This window comes from Arachis hypogaea, chromosome 13, assembly GCF_003086295.3.
Source record: "Arachis hypogaea cultivar Tifrunner chromosome 13, arahy.Tifrunner.gnm2.J5K5, whole genome shotgun sequence".
Lineage (NCBI taxonomy): Eukaryota > Viridiplantae > Streptophyta > Magnoliopsida > Fabales > Fabaceae > Arachis > Arachis hypogaea.
The window spans coordinates 116,472,885-116,485,466 of NC_092048.1; the positions used below are offsets into that span (position 1 = coordinate 116,472,885).

The 12,582-nt window shown below is 28.3% G+C and overlaps 1 protein-coding gene across 1 annotated transcript; it reads left to right on the forward strand.

Moving 5' to 3' along the window:
* The first annotated feature begins 9,534 nt into the window (after positions 1-9,534).
* On the forward strand, positions 9,535-11,199 carry LOC112732853 (11-beta-hydroxysteroid dehydrogenase A-like). Its single transcript, XM_025781660.2, has 4 exons — positions 9,535-9,953; positions 10,042-10,127; positions 10,432-10,563; positions 10,625-11,199. The coding sequence occupies exons 1-4, from the start codon at positions 9,578-9,580 to the stop codon at positions 11,078-11,080; spliced, it is 1,050 nt and encodes a 349-aa protein (XP_025637445.1). The 5' UTR covers positions 9,535-9,577; the 3' UTR covers positions 11,081-11,199.
* The last annotated feature ends 1,383 nt before the right edge of the window (positions 11,200-12,582 follow it).

Below are 12,582 nucleotides of genomic sequence, written 5' to 3' on the forward strand. Positions count from 1 at the left end.
TATTTAGACTGTCATTATTTTAGTTGTCAAAATTTTTGTCCAAAATTGGGAAGAATTAAAAATCCGAAAAGAAGCTTCCTCCATTAGCCCACAGAAAGAATGAGGAAATTACTATCTTACACTTGTGTTGTGTTGTTTCCTTTTGATACACCTTTGACTTTTCTTTTTTTTTTTTTAACCAATTTTCATTGATCATTTTATCTCTCTGTTAGTTTTTTTCCTCTTTTTCGTTTCTCCAAATCAAATGACTTCTTTTGACACGATGTCCTTTATTTGTCTATTTATTTTACAGGATTATTATTATTATTATTATTATTATTATTATTATTATTATTATTATTATTATTATTATTATTATTAGATAATACTATTTGGTAATTTAGTTTTGTTTCTCTTGTACATATATAGTACTTATTTAATTCAATTTTTCCATTATATTAAATACATGTTATTTTACTAAATGCATATTATTTTCTAAAATTTTAAATATTAATTATTTTAAATATTAATCTATTTTTATTAAGTTATTTAAAAAAAGGATGAAATTAAAAAAGAATAAAAAAAGGGTAAAAAAACTATTTTAATATTAGTATAAGTTAAATTTAATTGCTCAAGTAAGTATTACTATAATAATATTAATAAAAATTTGAGCAAGAACAATATTACTTATATTTTAATTTTATCAACTAAACTCATTTTAAAGTATAAGTTGTGCTAAATTTTTAAGGATAATATAGAATTTCACAATAAATTAATTTTATCTGATATTCGTTAATTAAAGAAATAAATTTATTTAAATATTTTTTAATTAATTAATTAATGATAAGCTTTAGAAAAAAAAATAATCTTATCATTCTTGTTAATTAAATTATGATATAGAATAGTGGTATGGATAGTTTTATGGGTAAAATTTGTCAAGAAATAACTTAAAAATTGATAATAGATAAGTAATAAGGGGTTGATAGAAAAAATAAATAATAAATTTTGTGCATCATTAATATTATTGGTGAAAAATATTTATTAAAAAAATTAAAATATTAAGTCATTAATAAACACCTTTAGGTGAGAGACATCTATAGTCAAATTAAAAAAAAAAAAGCTAAAATTATAGATTCGTAAATTTTGTCAAGCTATAATAAATTATTTTTTGTGTATATAAGAAACCATTTAATAAAAAAAATTAAAATTAATATTAAATCTATTTTTGTTAAATTATATTAATTAATTACTGCTTACACTTGTAAGTTAAGGATATCTACTTATGCTACTTATAATTGATTAAATAAAAAATTTTAGAATCATAATTGTGCTAAATTAATATTATTTTGTTTAAGTCTTTTCTCCTATTTTGTTTTATGATAACATTTAGTTTAACATTTTAAAAAATAATGATAATTTTTATCAAAGAAATAAATGAGCACATACGAACTTTTTTGTTGTGATTTTTTAGAATCTATTTAGAATAATCATCTTTTAATTTAGATTTTAATAAATATTATTATTAATATTTTTCTTTTCATACCATATGATAATTAAGAAAAGTAAACGAAACAAAAAGATATTAATATTAGTAAATTAAAGATGAATGAAGAAAATATTGAATAAAAAAAATATGTCAACTTCACTATTAAAATGTATGTGCAATATTTTTTACTTATATTATGTGTTAGTTTTCAAGATAATAATATTTAGTTTCACCTTTAATATATTATAAATAAGTAGATAAACAAATGCAAAGAAACAGAAAAAATAAAAAGAATAAGAAAAAAAAGAAAAAATATTTTTAATTATAGAGATATATTTAATATTTATCACCAGTTTTTTTTTTCTTTTATTTCTCTTTGTTTTTCTTATTTAAAATAATATAGTAAAAGACAAATCTCAATCATATATTATAAAAAGATGAATGCTAGGGGGCCAATAATTTTGGTATTTTGTAACCATCAATTGGCCATCAATAGTATTTTTAATGGTGTGAGATTATTTCTAATGGTGGGAAATCACTCACTTTTGTTTTAATGGTTAAGTGCTGGCCAGAAAACACAAGTTACTGGCCCCTAGACTTTTCCTTATAAAAATATTTTTAAAGCGAAATGTTCATGCTGTATTTAAATACAATTATATAAGAAAGAACTAAAAAAGTTGTTATATATAAGGCAAATAAGATTGTCTTTTTAGTTTATCTATACTTATTAAAGAGAAATAATATTAACATTAAATACATTGAATAACCTAAAGAAAAAAAAATACTATATATCCAAATATTTTTATTAATCAAGTATAATCAAGTTAGTTTAACATAACAAAAATCAGTTATAGCTAATATATTTCAAGTCTTATAATTTAATTTGGTTAGACTTAGTTCATAAAAAAATTTAGATGTATAGTATTACTCAAAAAAGTATTTATTTGGATTAGATTTTTTTTTGGTGAAAAAACACTTTTTAAAATAATAAAGTATTTTTGTTAAATTTTAAACATATTTAGATGCATTTAAAAGAAAAAATTTTACTAAAAGATTAAATTATTTGATTTTTTAAGAAATCAATAATACTTTGATTTTAAAAAAGTAGAAGTAAAATAAGATTTAATTATTTTTTTTACTAGACATATCATTTATCATCATTTATAATTACAATTTATACCTTTAAAAATAAAAAATAAATTACTCAAATTGAATAATTTTATTTGAGCAATGAAAAAGTTAATTGTAGTAGCATAATATTATCATATTTGCAAATATTAAATTTAATAATTTGTCATGTATCATGTATAAGATAAGATTAAAGTTTATGATTTTAATTTTTTTTTTAATTAAAATCAATGTGCCAATTCTATACATCATAACTTCTTAAATTAAGAAATAATATATAAAATAGATACACAATTATTTAATCAATATAAAATAACATGATATATATAATTTTTGGAATATAAAAAAGTGTTATTTCTTTTAATAAATTTGTTATTTTTATAGGTTTACCTCACATTATTGTAAATAATTTTATTTGTAAGCATTTTCTAAACAAAATTTTTTTTATGAGACTTCACAAACAATATAATTTATAATAAATAAAGAAATAAAATTTCTGCACATTGCGCAGTAGTGTAAGTTTCTTCAAGCTACGTGTGCTATCTTTTTTTTTTTTTAATGATTGAAGGGCTATTTTTGTCTTTTTATGAATAACTACAAGACAAAAAATTAACTTACAACTTAATCATACATGGAACATTGAAGTTCCAATAAAGTAAATGGAACATCTTAGAAAAATTTTTCTATTTTATTTTATTCTTGCTTCCTGCACAACATTATTGCATCATATCCTTTTGATCACACAACATTTAAACCATACTAACAAAATAAAAGCCCACATCATAGACCAAAAATTTTCTTCGAAACACCGGGCAAAAAAACCCACAAGATTACTCGTATGATTACCAACTAATCCTCCATCAATTCCGTCGACAATTTCTGCAAATTTTGCGTATGGAGCAGCACTTTGCAGGATGGTTGACAGCATCACAACACGCCTCGCGTAGCCACATAGTTTCAGTAGCTGAGGAAAAAACTTTCCTTCAGCACAGTAGCATTACCCAAGGAATTATCATCTCAAGTAAATGAAGAAACATTAGAGATGAATGAACATAAAGTGATGATAGAAGTATTTAGACCTGAACGACATGGACGAGGTCGTGGTTATGGGGCTGGCGTGACACCTACACAGTTATGGGTTTCTAGATCATTCATATTTTCTGATCTTCAAACAAAACTTTAATGTGCAGAAAAAAATATGAAGACTCTAAAATAGAGGTGGAAGATTTGAAAAAAAAGGTAGATCATATGGCAGAAATACTTGAGCAACTATTGGATGGAAGGTTGCCTATAGTTCAAAGTGATAACAATCCTACTTCACTTGATTAATGCTCAAGACTTTGATGAGTTTATGTGTGATTCATATAGCACTATACAAAAAAGAACATTAATAATATGATATTATGATATTGAGTGTTTTGGTACTTAGTGTTAATTGTTATTGATATACTTGTCAAATGCTAAATAAAGAATGCTATTTGTACTAGTTTTTAATCATGATCAATGATCAAAATTGCAAAGTTCTTGTTTGATTTTATACAATGATTATGTATGATAAAGTGAAAGCATATTCATGTCACAGTGGTAGAATTTTTGTTTTGTCTATTGTTATAGTCATTTTTATTTAAAAAATAAATAATAGGTGAAACCTTAACTTTTATAATAATGAATGTCAAAAATATATGATTGAGTTTTTTTATAGTAAAAAATTGTCAAAAAATATCCATGATACAGTATATTTCACGGTTAATAATTGTAAAAAAAATTGTTGTTGAGAATTTTTTCTGGTCAATAAGTGTCAAAATAAATAGTATTTTTGACGGTTAATAAGTATCACAAAAAATATATTCTCAAATTTTTCTAACATTATTTTTGACGACCAATATTTATCAAAATAAGATTAAACTTTTTTCACAATTACTTATATGTTAAAAATACTATTTTTGACAAAACTTTTATTAACATATTTTTATAGTTAAAATAGTGTCAAAAATTATTTTTTTGACAAATTTTAATTCTTTTTTGACACATATAACCCTAAAAAATTAATTTATATTGTTGTAGTGGCATAAATATCCATTGAATTAATATAATGGACAGATAATGACATTCGTTAAAATAAATTTAGATAGTACAAACCAACTAAGCATTTTCTAACTAGCTGAGAGAACAATATTAAATGGATCAAGCAACGACATATTGTCCTAATAGAAACCATGTCTATAGATAAACCATTTACTTTTAAAACTTTTTAATGATTTCCCCCATAGTTTTTCATCATCTCCTAACTGTAACTAACTAATTATTAGGCAACTCTATTTTATCTATCTCCTAACAAGTCTTCCTTGCACATGACCAAACTACTGTAGATAAAATCCTAAAATATTTTTCATAATAAGAGTCAAAGGAATACATGCCTGTCTAGCTGTCTCAATAATGGTGGCCTTGAAGCTACCCCTTAGTTCACTACTAGTGAGTTAAGAATATTCTAGTTGGGAGTTACAGACATTATAAAGTGAATATCACTTTTGAATGGACGAATTTATGGTTCTATAATACAACAAAGTAATCAAACAAATAAATAAATGAGAAATTTAACCTTGAGCAATGTTGAATATGTAATGATGTCTGAAAACAGATCTTCATGAATGCATTTTTTTAAATTGACCTAAAAATATAAAAAAGAGAAACTTCAAAAGGTTTCATATTTATCTACTATAGGACCTGAATTTCAAGTGCTTACCTTCATTTCCTCCAAAAACTGCATTGCAGTATTCATCTTTTCACTCTTGACACATACTAAAATTTGTGTATTATATGTGAGCTTGTTAGGTCTTAATCCTTGATGTACTATTTCATTGAACATATTTAATGTAGTGTAAGGACAACCAGAGTTTATATACCCCTAAATTTTGAAAATAAGAAGCAATCAAAATTAAAATTCTGTTATGACTAAGAAATTCAATGTATAACAAGTTAGAAAGAGTTACTGATTTTACCTATCAGATTATCTTAATAAACTCAAAATAAAATTAAGAGAGTCAAATCCCTTTGTAAATAACACATATCACACCAGGTAATAAATTGAATAATTAAAAAAAGTATATTAATAAAATATATTTTTCAAAGCATTCTAGCATGGGTAGAAATACTTTATACCAGATAGAGTATTGTGAACCATCTAAAATGCTTTTGATCAATTAGCAAAGTCAAAGATATAATAAATCAAATGAATTAGAAAAATAAAAGGGTAATAGCAAAACCTAATTGAAGCAGCTATTTGATCTAGAAGCCTTCACGAAAAGTAGCTCAAATCAAGACAAAAACTCTAAAAAATCATTTTTTTTAGGTGAGGCATGATGGATAAATCACACAGCAAATACCAATCGCCTATGTGGTCTGGTGATGGTGCGGAACTCATGTTTAAAGTTCATGGTGGGCCACATAATGTAATAGTTAATTTGAAAAATTACACATGCATGCAGTTGCAGATCATGACAGTTATCAGGTAATACAGGTATTTTTTGAATTTATTTATTTTTTTAAATACGGCAACAAATTCATTTAGTTATCTTATTTTTAGGATTATCTTGTCATCATGCCATCGTGACTATTGCATGTATGAATGGTCGGCCTGAAAACTATGTTCATGCATGGTTGACAATAGAGTCTTACAATAAGACATATGAGTTTCGTATCAACCCAGTCAGAGAAGAAGAGATGTGGGATAAGTTTGAGTATTTCCTCTGCTTATCCCCGGCAAGAACAAAATTCCGTAGAAAGCCAAAGCTCTATGCAAAAAAGAAGGATGCACATGATGTCCCTGTTGGAGGCAGTTAAGAGAGAAAGTCTACAAAATTAAAGAGACAATATGACAAGTTTACTTGTGGAATATGTGGCGATATTGGTCACACTACAAGGGAGTATGAAATTGTAAAAAAGCTAAGGATAGAGGAGACAGTAACTGCTGCAGAATAGGCTGATGATAAAGTTAGTGAAGAAGCCCCACAAACTGACCAAGTTGATGAACACTAAGTTGGTGATGAAACTTGTACCCAATAAGGTGCACATGTTGTTATTCAAGCTGGAGATGTTGTCCAAGTCCAAGGTATTGTTGCTCAAAATACTACTGTAAAAAGTGTTGTTGCTGCTCAAAATAATATTGTTCAACGTGTTGTTGTTGCTTAAGATACTACTGTTCAAGGTGCTATTGCTCAAGATGCTGTTAAAATAATTTGTTACTAAAATTATTTAGAAGCTACAATTTGAATAATTTTATTTAGTATTATGATCAACTATTACTATTAATATTATAAATATTAGTATTGTGGTTGATTCTAGTTATTATGATTGACGGTTACCCAAGTTAAAAATAATTAGGAGAAATAAATTAAACTTTCAATTGTCAGGTCATCTGTTGATGTTGCCAGTTCTTCAAAGCCAAATGTTGGTGTTGCTAATGTGATTTTAAGGGAGATAATGGAAGGAGAAAGTGCAGGAATATCTGAAAAGATGAAAACTTTGTTGAAGTTTATTCCAATACTGATTTAAGGCACAAAAAAAAGCTTGATAATGTCATGTCATGAAGACTTTAGTTGTTACTTTATGCTAGTAGGAATAATTTAGTGTTATTGCTTTAGTTGTTATTTTTGATTTGCTTTGTCATGGATTAAGTCTGAACTTATATTTTGTTTAATGTTTGTTCATGATGATATGACCCTAACTATAAATTTTTAGCTTAGTTTATATTTTACATTTTATATTATGCTATTGTATAATTGATACTATTCTATACTTTTGTTAAGACAATTATCATGGTTATTATAATTATAATGATATGTTACAAGTAGGGCTGGAAGTGAGCCGAGTTGAGTCGAGCTAGACCAAGCTCAAGCTCGGCTCACGAAAATTGAGTTTGGCTCACGGCTCAACTCATTAACAATCGAGCTTATTTCTTAAACTTAAGCTTAGCTCACCAAAAGCTCACGAGCTGGCTCAAATAAGAGAAACATAGATATATAATCTATAATTTTATATCAATAAATTATAACTTATATATTTTTAAAAATATTTAAAAAGATCAATTTTATATATTGTTTATCTATCAATAAATTATAAATTTTTTATTTATGTCCTATATTAAAATTATATGTAAAAAATAAATATAAATATTAAATAATTAAGATTTTTATAATATATATATATATATATATATAATCGAGTCAATTCACGAGCTAATGAGTTGAGCTTATCCAAGTTCAAGCTCGGCTTATTTAATTTATGAGCTCAATTTCAGGCTCAAGCTTGGCTCACCAGCTCACGAGTTTAGCTTATCGAACTGTTAACGAGTCGAGTTCAAGTTACAAGTTGTTCTATTTAAAAGTGTATATCTATTAGGTTTATTTTGTCATTAGATTATCCTTCATCCAACTTAACGAGATACAGAGTTGAAAAAAACTTAACTTCATTTATAATCATAAATTATTACATAATAATCATGAACACACTCATACTCTAGCTATTTCTTAACTAAAAATCAAAGCAACCAAACACCAAAATCAAACCCAATAATTATTATAACACACAATAGTAGCATCATCAGCATCTTCAATGTACTAATACTACTCTCTAAAGATCATTAAAAAAATTTTTGTGCAATCTGAACTACAATTTGTTCTTCATATCCATCGGTCCAATGAAAGAAATTACATAAAAATCTAAATTACAATAATGCAAAAAGAAACATTGAATTAACAATCACTAAATCATCTCTCTAAACCCGTATCAACTTAATAATTCCATCAAATAGAAATTTTTACCTCATAGTTGGGACACTCATAAAAAAAATTTTCTAAATTTTTTGACTTCGTTGAGTACTTAATCACTATACACAACCCACACTTACATAATACAGTATTTTCACCCTGAGTTCGAATTCTTCTATTGCTGTAATTTCTCTTACTGAGGTTGTTCTTGTTTTAGTTTTTTTTACTTTTATCACCATCGCCCATTATATTTCACCTAAAAGAACGACTTTTCGAAACTTTATAATAGGATATTATAAACAACAACAATAAAAAAGAGTAAAAACAAAAAAGATTATATGATAAAGATGAACATTTGAGAATTAGAATTTTATAAGTATGAATAGATCAATTTAGATATTTTAACTAAATTTAAAATACTAATTTAAATTAAACTCATTGAGTGTTCACATGAAAATATAATTAAGTGCCAACTTAATATTTAATTATACACATTAGTATTCTTAAAACGTTTAGTAATTTTTAGATTAATGAAAATTCATGATTTTAAGAATAAAGAATTTATTTGAGTAATTTAAAAAATAAAAAACTAATTTAAAATGAATTAAAAATTTTATTTTAAACATTATTTTTATTATAATGTATTTTATATTAATAATTGAGTTTAACGCATATGAATACGATGGTAATATATAAGTTGTTGAGAAGTGTTAAATAAACTTTTGTGGATCGGATCATGATATATATGATGAGGCCTTTGTTTGCATCCTCGAATGAGATTTAAATATTTAATTGTCCTACTACTTTACACACAATCTCATCTTAATTAAATAAGCTTGAAAGTCAAATAGCATTGAACTTAATTTGTCAACATGCACTACCTCTATTTCTTATTACTAACTTTATGTAATAGTGGTCACCTTTGCGCATTACACGGACTAACATTAGTAGTTAAAAGATGAAATGTAAGCTAATAAGGTAGTGGCACTTCAATAAAATGAGAGACTCGAGAAAGTGTGATATGTACACTTGGACATAAGATTCTGATATGGCGGAGGTCGTGGCCGATTGATATATAGAGCCAGACGTCATGATAATACGTGTCATATACTTGCCATGCACTGGTGACACCCTGTTAATTAGGCTTTCTACCTTTCCATGCTTATTAACACATTTTCTACTACGCTACACGCACCCTCATTCCAAGATTGTTAGCATAATGGACCTGATTCATACGTTTCTGAACCTTGTAGCTCCTCCCTTCACCTTCTTTTTCCTATGCCTGTTCTTGCCACCGTACTGGGGTCTCAAGTTTATGGTGTCCATCCTAAGCTGGTTGCTGAGTGAGAATGTGGCGGGTAAAGTGGTTCACATCACAGGTGCTTCCTCTGGCATTGGGGAGTATTTGGCGTACGAGTATGCAAAGAGGGGTGCTCGCCTTGCGCTTTCTGCGAGGAGGGAAACTGCCCTCCATCAAGTTGCTGACACAGCCCGTCATCTTGGATCTCCCGATGTTATCGTTATGCGTGCCGATGTTTCCAAGCCTGAGGACTGCATGCGATTGATCGACCAAACTGTCAATCATTTTGGAAGACGTATGTTAATTACTACGTTAGTTCCTCTTCTTACTTATTAGTTAATAATCGTTAATCATAACTAGTTGTGTGTGTGTGATGGTGCCAGTGGATCACCTTGTAAATAACGCGGCAATCAGCGTTGCTACCTTGTTTGAAGAAACCCCTGATATCTCCAATTTGAGGCCTATCATGGTATGTAATTAATCAAGAGAAAAATTTAAGCCTGGCAATTTTTACACCAAAATTTTTAATTTTGTGTATAAATATCTGTGTTCTTTATGGTATATTTTGTACTTCAACCAATATTATACTAGTGACTGATTTGACTGATTTTAGTATTGGTTGTTTTTAACTATTATTAACTGCCTGCTATTTAAAAACAATAAACTGTGCTAGTTCTAAAATATTGGTCATTAATCAGTTCCCTTTAATTATTCTTAGCTAGATATATGTATATGAGTATATAGTTAATATTATGTGATATATACATATGTAGGAAACAAACTTTTGGGGATCAGTATACACAACCCGTTATGCATTACCGCATCTGAGGAAGAGCAGAGGCAAAATCGTGGTCATGTCATCTGTAGATTCATGGTTGCCTGCGCCCAGAAGGCACATCTATAGCGTAAGTAACACATACGAGTTAATAATGCATTGTGCATATTGATGAATTGTGAATGTAACAGGCAAGCAAAGCAGCATTGGTGAGCCTGTATGAAACGCTGAGGGTGGAGGTGGGGTCGGAAATAGGCATAACAATCGTGACACCGGGGTACATAGAGTCGGAAATAACGAAAGGGAAGTTCCTAAGCGCACAAGGGGAGGTGGAAGTTGATCAGGATCTGAGAGACGTGGAGGTGAGCGCAATGCCGGTGGGGTCAGTGAGTGGATGCGCCGAATCGATAATAAAGAGCACTTTGAGGGGAGACAGGTGCCTAACTGTACCCTCATGGTTCAGGATGACATACCTCATCAAACTCCTCTGCCCTGAGCTTCTCGAGTGGACCTTCAGGTTGCTGTATCTCACTGCACCCGGAACTCCCACAAGTGATGCACTTAGCAAGAAGATTTTAGACGCCACCGGTGCCAAGAACTTGCTCTACCCTCCTTCCATCCAATCCCCTGATGTCAAGACTGATTGACCCCCCCCCCCCCCCCTTCTTACCATATCATCATAATATAGTTAGTAATGTGCATGGCCATGGCCTCTTGTATGTATCTTTAAATTCTATTTCAATCATCTTTGTTTAGGGTTTCGTTACTCTCTATTGTGTTAATTAACCATATATGTCTGCCCTTTTCACATCACAGCGACACGTTAGTTAACACTACAAGTCGAATCTGCAAAACGTGGTTTTACTGCTTACTTTCATCACAATTCTCTACTGAGATTTCAGTACAACCATTGCTATATTTTCTCTTCATAATCTTTCTCAAACCTATTTTACAGTGCTTTTTTTTATTAGGTCAGTTCTATGGTGGCACAAGAAATGGTGGCTAATGGTGGTCAATTATTGACCTACCAGTACATGTGTGACACCAAGTGAAAGAATTATGAAGGGAAACTTGCTTAATTAGTGTTGAGAATGATACAGGTGCGGTAACTCGGAATGTTCCTGTGAGGGCAAAATGGGAAATTGGGCCCCAAAAATTTAGCCTTATGGTGTGGGCTGTCAACTAGGCCAACAAAAACATGGAAAACATAACATTAATACGTACAAAAATTTAATAGAAACAAGCATAGTACAGAAATTTAATAGAAGCCAACAAAAACATGGAAAACATAACATTAATACGTACAAAAATTTAATAGAAACAAGCATAGTACAAAAATTTAATAGAAACCAACATAGTTGTCAGAACTGAATAATCGATCAAGTTATTAGTTTAATCAAGTTATTAGTTTGAACTGAATAATCGATCAAGTTATTAGTTTAATCAAGTTATTAGTTTATTAGTTTAATCGATAAATTATTAGTTGGTCAAGTTATTAGTTTAATCAAGTTATTAGTTTATTAGTTTAATCGATAAATTATTAGTTGGACAGGTAAAATCAGTTTTAAAATAAAATAGTAAAAAATTTAAAATTAAAATTTAAAATATATATTTTTACTAACATTTTATGAAGAATCAAGTCTCAAATTCTCATTTTACGAAGAATCAAGTCTCAAATCTTAAAAATAAAGGATAAGTATTATTTTGGTCCTTAATGTTTAGGGTCAGAATCGAAATTGTCTCCAACATAATTTTTATTTAGAATTGTCCTTTTAATTTTTTACGGACAAAAATATTCTTTACCACTACCAGCACCTTTACTACCACCACCACCTCTCTTACTCCACCACTACTACTTCTCTTACTCCCATCAAATACTAATAATCAGATTCAAGAACACCAATAATAACACATTCAAATTCAGAAATAACATCAAATTCAACAATAAAATCAACACACAACAACAATAAAATTAGAAAAATAATAAATCAAAATTAGAATCAGAAACAGAATCACCAGCAGAAACAAAGCAAAAGCAAACGTAGAAGCAGAAAAAAATACAAATGCAGATGTAAATGCAGAATCGGAAGCAGATGCGAAAGAAAAAGCAGATGCAGAAGCCAAAGCAGAATCGGAAGCAGATGTAGAA

Coding starts and splice junctions, on each gene's coding strand:
- LOC112732853 (XM_025781660.2), top strand. CDS start 9,578: ATGGACCTGATTCATACGTTTCTGAACCTTGTAGCTCCTCCCTTCACC. Junction 9,954..10,041: donor TGTCAATCATTTTGGAAGAC/GTATGTTAATTA, acceptor TGATGGTGCCAG/TGGATCACCTTGTAAATAAC. Junction 10,128..10,431: donor CCAATTTGAGGCCTATCATG/GTATGTAATTAA, acceptor ATACATATGTAG/GAAACAAACTTTTGGGGATC.